Genomic DNA, 12,474 nt, shown 5'->3' on the forward strand with positions numbered 1-12,474 from the left:
TTTTAGGCATAGAGGCCTGGGCTTTGGTTTTTTTAGGCATGGATCGAGATTTAGGCCTAAGTAAAGAAGGAGGAGTTGGTTTAATATGCAAGTCTGTAGGTCTGAATACACCCTCCGAAGCTGGTGCCTGCACAGCGGCTCCGGACCCATCCAAGGTAGAGACATCTGCGGGTTCCACAGTTGAAGCACCTTGCGTTATACCAGATTCTGAATGGTTCTCAGTAGAGGCCTGCAAATCAGAAGTAGCGGGCATCAGGGGCTGCGAAAGCGCCTCACTGAGTACCGGCGAACTAGCGACTGGCTTAGGAGAAGCGGCGTCGGCAGTTATGGACCTCGACGGCCTGTCTCTGTTTTTATCTTTGCGTTTTTTTGGGAATCCCGGTAGTCGGATGGCTAACAGACGACATTTCTGCATAATTAAACCAAGAACCAAAATATTTAGATACGAAAATATACTGAAAACGGATAGTGCGCTGATTAAATAAAGCACAAAACCAACAGCAAGGTACGTCGTAGTCAGGGCCTAGACAAGGAATACAGTACAAATTAAATCTTTGTGAGGTATTTGCTTTCCAGAAGTAATGCAAATATTAACTTTTACTGACATCAGTAAGGAGCAAGAAAAAGTTTCCTCAACGGGGTACTTCGTTTTAGTTGAAGACTTCGGTTCTGAAACTTGAAAATTTCAGGAGTCTGCCGACCAGCACTTGCTAACTGCTTCTGCTTCGGGCACCGCATGGCAAGAAAGACTGGTGTAATGGCATCGGCTGCATGTTTTATACCCCTGACGACCTGACGTCATGGAAAAAGGGACAACAACAGACGCAGGACCCAAGACTTTGTTAATCAGGCCGACTGAGGGCTACTGCAAGCAGATAACCCAAATGTAATGACTGCAACAGTGAAACACGAAGAACATCTGATCAACCATTGAGTAAAGTAAGATAAAGAGGGAGCAGTAATGTCATCTACCATCATCATTTCTTGGAGGGTGGGAGTGGAATTAAACAAGATAAAGTTGAGTTTTTCATACTCTGCTCTCGGACAATGGAACACTGGGCACAATCAGAATGAAGGAATATTTGGCCAAAAATCATTAAAATAGATTTGCTTTATTACAAATGAATTACCCAAATTCAATATTTTGTTTTTAATAGGTGTTAAGAATGGTGACAACAACATTGGAGAAAAGCACCTGCTTACTGTCAAATTTAGGACCGCTTCATCTGGGGAGCTGTGCTGATATGAAGTCCTACTTAGAAAATCTGCAGATGTGTGCTATAAACAACCTACAGTTTTAGCTCTGCTTTGTGAACTCAAACATTCAAATCAAACGTGACAATCTAGGTTAACTGGTAAAGAGTAATGTTAGGTTGACTAAGTAGTTGTGCACACACAATTCAAAGTTCATGGTTCTGTGCATTGCAACTTACCAACCACTAAAGCACCCCTGCAATCACTTCTGCCTGCCGAGAAAGCATCAAGACAACTTTTTTCCTACAAAATTTTAAAAAAGTTAAGGCCTACAGATGAAGTACTCTTACAGCACACAAACACTGCAGCCGCTTTTCTCTCTACAGGAATAGTATTACAATTGCCACTTGTGTTACAAAAGCTGAACATGCTTACATGTATGTTTGTTGCTTTTTATTTTACTCAAATGGTAAAAAGGCAAGCTCACTAAGCACAAGTGTCCATTATCAGGGGTGACAAAAACAGCACAGTTTTGCTATGCAACTTTCTGAAACTGCATTATCTGCAAGTACAAACTGAAGCCAGAGGGCGAAGTCAAGTCTGCAGCTCATAGCCTTAAGCCTTGTTGCTAAAATGATGTACTTAGCAGCGACTTAGGTTCTTCAATTTCACAGGCTAAAAGAGAATACATGTCTTAACCTGCCTTTGCAAGTTTATTCCAAGCTGATCACAACAGAATGAGAGACACAGTACCAGCCACTTGGACTTTGATTAAACAATGCCCTTGGCTGTTCAACTATTTTGAAAGTAGTAAACAGCTGGTCATGCTGTTGGACATTTTCAGTTCTTGAAGTATATTTCTACCATTCAACAGTATGAGAAAACTTACACTTTTTTCTTTCCATGAATTTATTGATGGGATCCATAATGTCTTCATCGTTCTTGGATTTCTCGCCAGAAGGCAGCATGGCCTCTCCATCTTCAAGATCATCTTCCTCAGTATTAAACCACATTTCCTCTTCATCTTCCAATGTCCTAGCATCTCGTCTGAATCGATGATTTCGTAAGATAGAACGCATACTGTGGAATAAAAACAACTCATTATTCTGAGCAATTCTTAAAAACAATTAAAAAATAAATTAAAACAAATGAAAAGCAGTTTTAAGATAAAGTCCTTTCTGATCCTTCCATCTTTTTACGACAAACTGCTCTTCCAATCTTGTACACATTTTTTTCTGAAAAGATGCGTGTGTGCACCAGTATGACCCTGAGGTAATAAGTTTCTATTAACTGTCTCTTTGATATAGAACAAAAACCCACTCAACTAGCAACCAAAGCACCTGTTGGAGCTGAGGTGGGGGGTTTGGGTACAGAAGCTTAAATCACTGTAGCACACTGGTGGAGATCAGGGATCATGTGGAGGTGCATGTCCACATGGAGTGGCAGTGAGGTAAGGCCAGTTAATCATTTCACACAGAAACATGGCATGTACTAGAGGCCCACTGCACACAAACTGCTTGGAAGCTAATCAGCACACACAGGAAGTCAGGGTTATTAGGTAGAAATCAACGCCACCTCAGAGTGACAGTGCTGGCACTGCTCCTGGTACATCTGACTATCTCTAGGAATGAATGGGCGGGGTTGTAGGCCCCTTGCTTGGGGGAAACGAATGATCAGTATGGTAGCTGAGAAGCTAAGCTTGATGTGAAAGGACTGGAAGGAAGGGGGGGGGACTTTTAACATGTCTCTTTCATGCTTCTCTCTTCTCAGGAAGACAAAAAAAATTAAGCTGCCTTTATAACAGCACTACTTGATGCACCCACTGCATTACTAAACAAATCCATTTACCGTTTTGTGGAGACTGGGACTAGAACAGCACATAGTCCACATAGGAGCCACCAGTACCCCGAGCTGTCTCATTATACTGCTTGATTTTTCAGAGATTATTTATCTGAAGGGTAGACAACCCCCTTTGCTCATCACACTGTCTAGACAGCACACCTCTACAAAATGAAAATCTAGTTAGGGATGTAAGTACTTGGGCTGATAGCTCCCTCTCGTTTGACCACCATATAATAACGGTTATGAAATACTTTTCCTTAGCCCAGCTAATTGTCAAAGGAATAGCAACAAGATCTGAAGAGGTAATCATTCCCTTATACTCTGCACCGATCAGGCCAATTACTAAGGACAATGCCTGCTCTAGGATGCATCTCACTAAACATAAGAACTCAAAGGTTCCTAATCAAAAATATCAAAGGCCTGAAGACCCTGAACTATTCACAGAGGTTGGAAGCTCTAGCCCTTTATTTAGTACCTTACAGACTTTTCAGAGGGGAGATCTTGCTCTTGCTTAATGCATCACTAGAGGCAGACTGTTCTGGACCTCTTATTTCTCTGCAAGTCCCATATCTCAACCAATACTAAAATCAGGATCTAGAAAGTACAGTTGTGTACACTTACCATAAATGTAGATGTTAGTGTATTCACTGTTGCAGTCATCACATTTGGGTTATCTGATTGCAGTAGCCCTCAGTCGGCCTGGTTAACAAAGTCTTGGGTCTTGCTTCAGTTGCTGTCTCTTCTTCCGTGACGCCAGGTCGTCAGGGGTATAAAACATGCAGCCGACGCCATTACATCAGTTTTTCTTGCCCCAGATGTCAGGTGCCCCCCTAATGGGAAGCAATTAAATCTATAAATATACAAGGTTACACCTCCAACAAAAAAGCAAATACACCAAAAAGCTTTTAAGCATTGTACAGGAGAGAAGAGGTATAGCCAAAAAGTCAGGGGGCTGGAGGAAGGGTAACTAGTACTGCAACAGTGAATACACTCGAACATCCACATTTATGGTAAATGTACACAACTGTATTATTTTCTTCGTGTTTCACTGTTGCAGTCATCACATTTGGGTAGATTCCCAAAGCTAAGGATGGGAGGAGGAATTTAGACAGCATGAGGACCAGCTATAACGCCCTGCAAGACTGCAGTAGCAAAGCCAGCTCTGGATTTAGAGAAAATTGGCAAATGGCAATGCTTGGTGAAAGTACGTACAGAACTCCAGGTAGCAGCTTCCAGGATGTCCCTGGTAGGTACGCCTCTGATAAAGGCTGTAGAGGTAGATGCATTCCTGGTAGAGTGGGGTCTGATCCCCTGTGGGATAGGTTTATCATGGTGCTTACACAGCAGAAATGAATGCAATGGCCTATCCATTTGGAAATGGTTTGCTTTGAAATAGCCTTCCCCTCTGCCCCTGCAGCAAATGCCACCAGCAGTTGTTCAGATTTCCTTTGAGGTTTAGTCCTGTCCAACTACAATCTAAGTTGTCTGTGCACATCTAAAGCGTGCAGTATCCGTTCCCCTTTGTTCTGTGGATTAGGAAAGAAGGTTGGCAAATGAATGGAATGATTAAGTGCCACACTGGATACCACCTTTGGCATGAAAGAGGGATTGGTCCTGAGGGATGATGAAAGGTTCCACTGCCATAAAGGCATGTAATTCAGACACCCTTCTTGCTGAAGTGACTGCTAGAAGGAAAGCTGCTTTCCAAAAAAGAAATTTTAAATCTGCAGTAACAGCTGGCTCGAAAGGAGGAACAGTGATTTCCTCCAATTCAAAGTTAAGGTACCAGGCTGGAGTTGGAGCTCTCCTGGGTGGTTGTAAATTTTTGGCCCCTCTGAGGAACTGCTTGAGCAGTGGATGAGAGAAGACCAATGGTTCTGTGTTATAATGAGCTGAAATGGCTGAGGCATGAATTTTGATGGAGAAAGACAAGCTATTGTGAAGCATCTCAGTCAAGTATTGCAAAATCGGAGGTAAATTGGGCAGTGCTGCGCTCATCCCTTGAGACTGGTTCAAAGCATAGAATCTTTTACATTTTTCAGCACAATTTTCTAGTACTAGGCCTCCTTGCCTCTAAAATGATATCCATCACTGGTTTACTGAGGGACGGTAAAGGAGAGACTAGGTAATTATCCAGGCTGCTAGGTTCAGTGTCTGAAGCTGAGGGTGCAGAATCTGGTTCTCCTGCTGAGACAATAGGGTAGGAGTCAAAGGCAGGTGCCATGAGGCCAACAGTGACACACTGCACAAGAGGGGGTACCAGTGTTGGCGTGGCCAGTCTGGTGCAATCAAAATCATCCTTGGTTTGTCTTGCTTGATCTTTAGTAGTACTTTGGAGAGCAGAGGCAGAGGAGGAAAGGCATAAACGGATAGGTTTTTCAAGCTGAAGGACAGAGCATCCACTTTGTTGGAGTGTAAGCATTTTGAACTTTGGTACAGCCAGGAAGGTGTTGAGAATTGACAGATCCAGAATAGGGTGCCAAGAGTTCTCTTTTCTGGGCACCAGAAACAGTCTGGAGTAGATACCCTGTCCCCTTTGCTCTGTTAGCACAGGTTGAATATCCCTGACACTGAGAAGAGAAAGTACTTGCTTTTGTACCTCTGCCCAATGGTTTGGAGGAAGGTCTGGCAAACCACTTAGGGTTGGCAATGGGTGGAAGTAGAACCTGTATCCCTGGGATACGATGTTTAAGACCCATCGGTCCTGGATAATGTATTCCTAGTTTTCTGCATGCAGAGCGTTTTCCTCCTAGGGGTGCAAGTACTTGGGCATGGCTGGGAAGGATGGAGGACAAGTCATTGTGATTTTTTCCCCGCATAAGAGGGTGGTTTACCACTCCGTTTTTGAGGTGGCCATTGTTTAGATCTGTGTATACCCTAAGACTGTAGTCTTTGTGGTCTGTTGCCCCTGGGTTTGGACTGAGAAGGCCTGGGAAGGACTGGAAAGGACCAGCTTTTTGAAGACCAATGCATACTGAATCTAGGTGGCTGTACCTGTAAGAAATCTTTAAGAGTTTGCATAGATTTAGCTTATTCCTCCATCTTTTTAAGAACTTCTGCTTTTGAGCCAAACATACATTCTTGGTTTAAGAGAGCATCTAGTAATTTTGCGTTGATTTTGCAAGACTTGTTCCTTCAGCCAAGCATGCCTTCTCATAACAGACCTAGTGACAGCAGCCCTGCAAAATGCTTCTAAGTCATCAAAACCAAACTGCAAAGTATGTTTATCAAATTAGTTTGCAAAATGCATTAACTCTTGTAAATCTTTATTTTCTGCACAATCAGAAATCAACATTTTTTTGTTGAATTTGTTCCATAATATGCTGCTGGTACTTCAGCATGTGAAACTGGCAATTTAAAGTCCTGACGGCAAGAGTTGCAGAGGTATATACCCTTCTTACCCCATCTGTCTAAAGCCCTAGAATCCCTGTTCGATGGGGTAGGATTTTTGGCTGTAGTAGCTTTAATACCTTTAGGTCCCTGGGAAATGGTCTCTGGATCCGCAGTAGGATTTTTAAACAGAAATTTGTGAGAGTCAGGTACTCTGTAGTACCTGTCAGGCTTTCTAGGAGCTGGAGGTAAAGTATCAGGGGTAAGACTTGACTCCATGAAGACATCATCTACAATATCCAGGACAGGGGGTATAGCTAGAGGCCTGTGCTGAGGCAAGTCTAAAAATTTCATGAGTCTCTTTTTGGACTGAGGGTAGTCCTGGCATTCCCAGCGGAAATGCTCTCTTCGGGTATGCAAGGTATCAACCAAAAGAAAAATCCTCTGGAGGAGAGGCAGAGGGAATGGAATCCTCTGCATCTGAATCCTCATAGGTGGATAAGGGTATGTCCTGGTAATCAGAGGGGTCAGAGTCATCGGACTCAAGGTCTGTAGAATCAGAAGGAAAATCAATTATTTGTCTTTTAGAGGGGAAAGGCTGGCTTCCCCTAATTAAAGTAATAAGGTCTATAGCCATTCTAAGCATTTGTTTCTGAGGCATGGGAGCTTGAGAATGCGTTTTGGTCATCAGTTTTCTAGGTGTAGTGTGAACTCTGGGCTTGAGAAATTTGTTAGTTTTAGACAAAAACGAAGTAGTTGGTTTAATATGAACATCGGAAGGTCTGAATACACCCTCAGAAGCCGGTGCCTGCACAGCGGATCTGGACCCATACATGATAGAGACATCCGCAGGTTCCATAGTCGAAGCATCTCGCGGCATACTGGACTCCGAATGGGTCTCCATTGAGGCCTGCGAATCTGTAGAAGCGGTATCCGGGGCTGCGAAAGCACCTCACTGAGTACCGATGGACTGGCGAATAGCTTAATGGAAGCATCTTTGGCAGTTTTGGACCTAGGCAGTCTGTCTCTGTCTTTATCCTTACGTTTTTTCAGAAGATCAGTAGTCGGACGGCTTAACGAAACCATTTCGGAATATGGAGAACAAGAGCAAAAGAATTTAGCGACAAAGACAGCCCAACGACGAATAGTTCAGGTGTTGAACAAGGCAAAAACCGACAGCGGGGAACGCTGTGGTCTGGGCCCAAACAGGTGACCTGCAGGCAGATAACCCAAATGTGATGACTGCAACAGTGAAACACGAAGAACATCTCCACTGCTTAGATCTCTGCATTGACTGGGATGTTGTCTGGGGGGCCTGCTTCCCCTGGGTCTGAGCTGAGCTGACCTGGAGGGGGCAGGAAAGGACCAGTGCTTGGAGGGGCAATTGCCTACTGAAACTTGGTGGGCTGAACCTGTAAGAAGTCTATCTGCATAGATTTAGCTTTTTTTCCCATCTTTTTTAAGACCTATTCTGCCTTGGTACCAAACAAGTTGTCTTTGTGGAAGGGTGCGTCCAGTAATTTGGATTTGACATGGCCTTGCAAGGGCTGTTCCTTAAGCCAAGCATGCCTTCCAAGGACAGAACCACTGACTGCTGCCGTGCAAGATGCTTCTAGGGCGTCAAAACCACACTGTAAGGTGTGCTAAGTTACATGACTTGCAGAATGCATTAACGATTGTAACTCTATTTTCTGCACAAGCAGGAAAAGAAGACATTTTTTGTTTGAAGAGTTCCATGGTATGTTGCTGACATTTCTGCATATGGAACTGACAATTTAATGCTCTAATAGCCAGAGTAGCAGAGGTGTATACTTTTTTACCCCATCTGTCTAATGCTCAGGAATCCCTATTTGAGGGGGTGGGATTCTTAGCTGAAGTTGCTTTGATTCCTTTTGGTCCTTGATAGATGACCACGGAGTCAGCAGGAGGATTTTTGAAAAGAAAGTTATGAGAGTCAGGGACTCTATAGTACCTGAGGGTATCAGGGCATCATCCACAACATCCAGGACAGGAGGGATGGACAGGGGTCTGTGCTGTGGAAGATCTAAGAATTCCGAGTCTCTTTTTTGACTGAGGATAGTCCTGATATTCCCAATGGAAATGCTCCCTTAAAGTATGTAGGGTTTCCCCAAAGGAAAAGTCCTCGGGTCGAGAGGCTGAAGGGATGGATTCCTCTGCATCAGAATTCTCATAAGCAGAGAGGGGTTGCATATCTTCATATTCAGATGCATCAGAGTCATCGGACTTCTGTTCAAATAAAACTACTGGAAACATGTCTCTCTTTCTTTTGGAAGTGGTAGCCTCTGGCTTCCCCTGATAAGCATTATAAGGTCTTCCGCCGTTTTAAGCATTTGAGACTGAGGCAAGGAAGCAGGTGCCTGATCTCCGGTTGTCTTTTTTTGGGTGTGGTTTGTACCCTGGGCCTTAGAAACTCGGTAGTTTTCGAAAGAACTGTAGACGTGAAAGAAGTCGGTCTGTGTCTAATATCAGTACTGCACAGTACTTCTTCGGAAGCCGGTGCCTGCTCAGAGGCTCCGGACCCATCCAAGGTAGAGACATCCGCAGGATCCTTAGTCAAAGAAGAGTCTTGCAACACACCAGACTATGAAAGGGTCTCGGTAGCGGCCTGGAAATCCATAGAAGCGGGCATCAGGGGCTGCAAAAGCGCCTTACTGAGGACCAGAGAACTGACTAATAGCTTAACGGAAGCGTCGTTGGCAGTCTTGGACCTGTGCGGTCTGTCTTTATCCTTACGTTTTTTCACAAGATCAGTTGTCGGATGGCTTACCGAAGCCATATCGGAATTAGAGGACTGACAGCGAAAATATCTAGCTACAATAACAGCCTAATTACATATAGTTCTGGTGTTGAACAACGCACAAAAGCAACAGCGGGGGACGTCGTGGTCTGGGCTTAAACAAGTGACACAGTAAGAATGAAAATCTCAGTGTGGTATTTGCCTTCCACAGGCGAGACAATTAACTTTTTCTGATATCTATTAGAGTAGAGAAAAAAGGATCCCCAATGGGGTACTTAGCTTTAGAAGACATCAACTTCAATTCAGAAACGAAAAACTCAGGTAGTGGCCGACCAGCACTCATGCAAACTGCTTCTGGCTCCTCGACAAGAAAGACGGATGTAATGGCATTGGCTGCCTGATTTTATACCAGACGTCAGAGTCCTGGAGCGACAGCAACCGACTCAGAAATACTAAGCTTCTGGTACTCGGGCCGACTGTGGGCTACCCTGGTAGGGATAAACCCAGATGTGATGACTGCAACAGTGAAACATGAAGAACATCAACAAAACTGCAACTTTGGAAAGACGGAACAAAAACACACAAAAAGCATAACATACAAGATGCCAAGAGTGGTTCACCCATAAAATGGCATTGCAAAGAAGCAAAGCAGCATAGGAAGGGAACCCTTGGATCCAGAAAACACTACTTGTCCTTCTGTCCACTTTTCTCTTCCCAATAACTTGCCTTTACAGAAAAAAAGAATACTTCCTAAGGCTGCAAGGCTTATGAAGTAGAGATGACATGACACCAGAAGTGGTCCCACCTGTTACTAGTGATAAATCCCAACATTAAATGCAAACAATTCAAAGAGCTCTGCATGAATGTATCAAGTACTGGATAAGGACAAATAAGAAATGCTGCAATGAAATGTCACATACTGAAAGAAAAAAAAAAGAGGATTAGGTTACTCTAACTGAGCTTGGTAACACAAGGCAATCTGCAGTCCTGTGGCTACAGAGCTTACCCTGGTGCCCACCTACTAGAGTGCTACGGTCTCCTGCAAAGTCCTACTTGGGAACTTAGGGCAATCTGTAGTACTGTGGGTACGTACCGCTTACCTTGAGTTACCGTTAACTGTGATGTCCCAGTGCTACTGGTACATCTGGTACGTACTAAGTACTAGAAACACATTTTTCAACTACTTAGTTGGAGTACTCCTAATCTACTCCATACAAATTAGATGCACTACAGCAAGAACTGGTGCAGCTCACAAACTAGAACAAAAACAAAGCCCAGAAGTTTAACATGCAGTTTCATCACTGACAAATGCCCAAATTCTACGGAGATGCTACAAACAAGAGGAGAAGGAAAATACTTGCAACACACCACCAGTCTCACATAGACCTACTAAACCAACACCAGCAAACAACACATAAATACATGAAAATATACTCAGAGGCTCTAAATAAAAATCTGCAAAAGCAACAGAGACCTCCAAAGCAGACACCCAAGCAACCTCCAACATCTTATCACAAACCATGAAAAACATACTTCACATAAGTGTGCCACGCAATCACAGCCCTTAAGGCAAAATAACATACCCAACACACTAGTAATAGGCGACTCTATAGTCAGGCATACTGACGTCCCACTAACTAGGCTGGACAAGGAGAAGGTTACAGTTAGCTGCCTGTCGGGCGCCAGGATCCGCCACATAACACAAGCACTCAGGTCACTCCAGAACAAGTACAAATAAGACTCTGTCATTGTCCATGCTGGTGTGAATGACAAGAGCCGCACCTCCCTGGACTACATGAAAAGAGACATGGAAGAGCTCTCTGATCACACTGCCCAAGCCGGTATGACCCCGAGTCGCATCCTGCCCTCACCAAGAATGATGCCACAGTATAAAGAAAAAATGATCAATTTCAACAATTGGCTACGTTTCTGGTGTCATTCAAAGGGGATCAAGTTATCAGTCCACCTTGGATGACATGCTCGATGATAAGCCACGTTGCTTCGCAAAAGATGGCTTGCACCTGTCACCCTTAGGCTTTCGAATACTGGCCAAGGCTTCTGCCGCCCCACTGTCCCTTTTTTAGGCAAGGCTCAAAAGACAAACCCACCACCGTAAATAGCAAAAGTAACCAAAAACTGAGGGTAATGCTACTCAATGCCAAAAGTCTAAACCTCAAAATGCATGCACTCGAAGCACTCCTCAGTATGGAGAACATAGATACCTGTGCAGTAACAGAAACCTGGTTTAAGGCTCCAGAGAGCATCCAGCACTACCAGGCTATAACTCATACCATACTTTTCGGCCACAGAACCCGGATCGAAACACAAAAGGTGGGGGTGTATCCATATTCATCAAGGATACCCACACCTCCAGGTTAGTGGCACAGCACAATGCCTCAGAGATCATCCATGTGCAACTAACAACGGGCAAAACTGCAATTCAAATTGTAGCTTGCTACAGATCACCCACCATGACCCAAGGACCCCCATTCCACGTTTCTGGAGACACTGGAAAATATGAAGGTCCTACCAAATGCCCTAATATTGGGTGATTTCCATTACCCAAACATTAACTGGGAGAACTACTCAAGTACTAACTCCCTTGCCCAACGCTTTCTAGAATTTATAAACTCGAACGCCCTAGATCACCTGGACAACACCCCCACCAGAAGTGACAACATATTGGACCTGGTCATCACCAACATGGGCGACCGGTGTTCTACACCGGAGGTCAAACCCTCGCTGGTTACATCAGACCATAGACTAATCATTTTGGATATCCACATTCCGCCCCCACCCCCAATCAAGGAAACCACCGTGAAAAACTTTTCAAAAGCAAACTTCACGTTACTTAAGACCAAGGTGGAAATGTTCACAGCCCCCATGCTAAAGGGCAACGCTGTCCAAGCTGCTAAATCCCTTACAAAGGCACTCTATGAGCACCTGCAAGAATGCATGGATCGTGCTATCTCAAGCAAAACCAAGACTCACTCCTCTAAGAAAGGAAAGAAGTCTGGTCGACCCCTGCCATAAACAAGCTATACAACAGAAGATGGAAACTAGTGCAGAAAAGTGTAAAATCCCAAGGAGGAAAGACATCCCTGATCAGCATCAGCAAGAAACTACGATCCCTCATAAAATCACCAAAGACTAGCTTAAAAAAAAAAATTGCCAAGGACTCCAAAGATGACCACAAAGTGTTCTTTAGCTATGTCAAGAACCTAAGTGGAAACTCTCAGAACTGCTCTGAGTTAGTGCAGAATGGCACAACATACACTGAACCGACTGATATTGCCAACATTCTGGCAGACAGGTTTAGTGCAAACTTCACCCCCTAAAGGGCCCATAAC

The 12,474-nt window shown here is 44.0% G+C and overlaps 1 protein-coding gene across 1 annotated transcript in view; it reads right to left on the minus strand.

Moving 5' to 3' along the window:
• Positions 1–12,474, minus strand: part of PPP4R3A (protein phosphatase 4 regulatory subunit 3A) — a 1,651,308-nt gene that overhangs the window by 329,571 nt on the left and 1,309,263 nt on the right. The window contains exon 13 of the mRNA XM_044074714.1: positions 2,084–2,274. Within this exon, the coding sequence (XP_043930649.1) occupies positions 2,084–2,274 (191 nt within the window). The remainder of the gene's footprint in view (positions 1–2,083; positions 2,275–12,474) is intronic.

Source organism: Protopterus annectens, chromosome 6.part0, assembly GCF_019279795.1.
Source record: "Protopterus annectens isolate FY-2018-M chromosome 6.part0, PAN1.0, whole genome shotgun sequence".
Taxonomy (NCBI): domain Eukaryota; kingdom Metazoa; phylum Chordata; order Ceratodontiformes; family Protopteridae; genus Protopterus; species Protopterus annectens.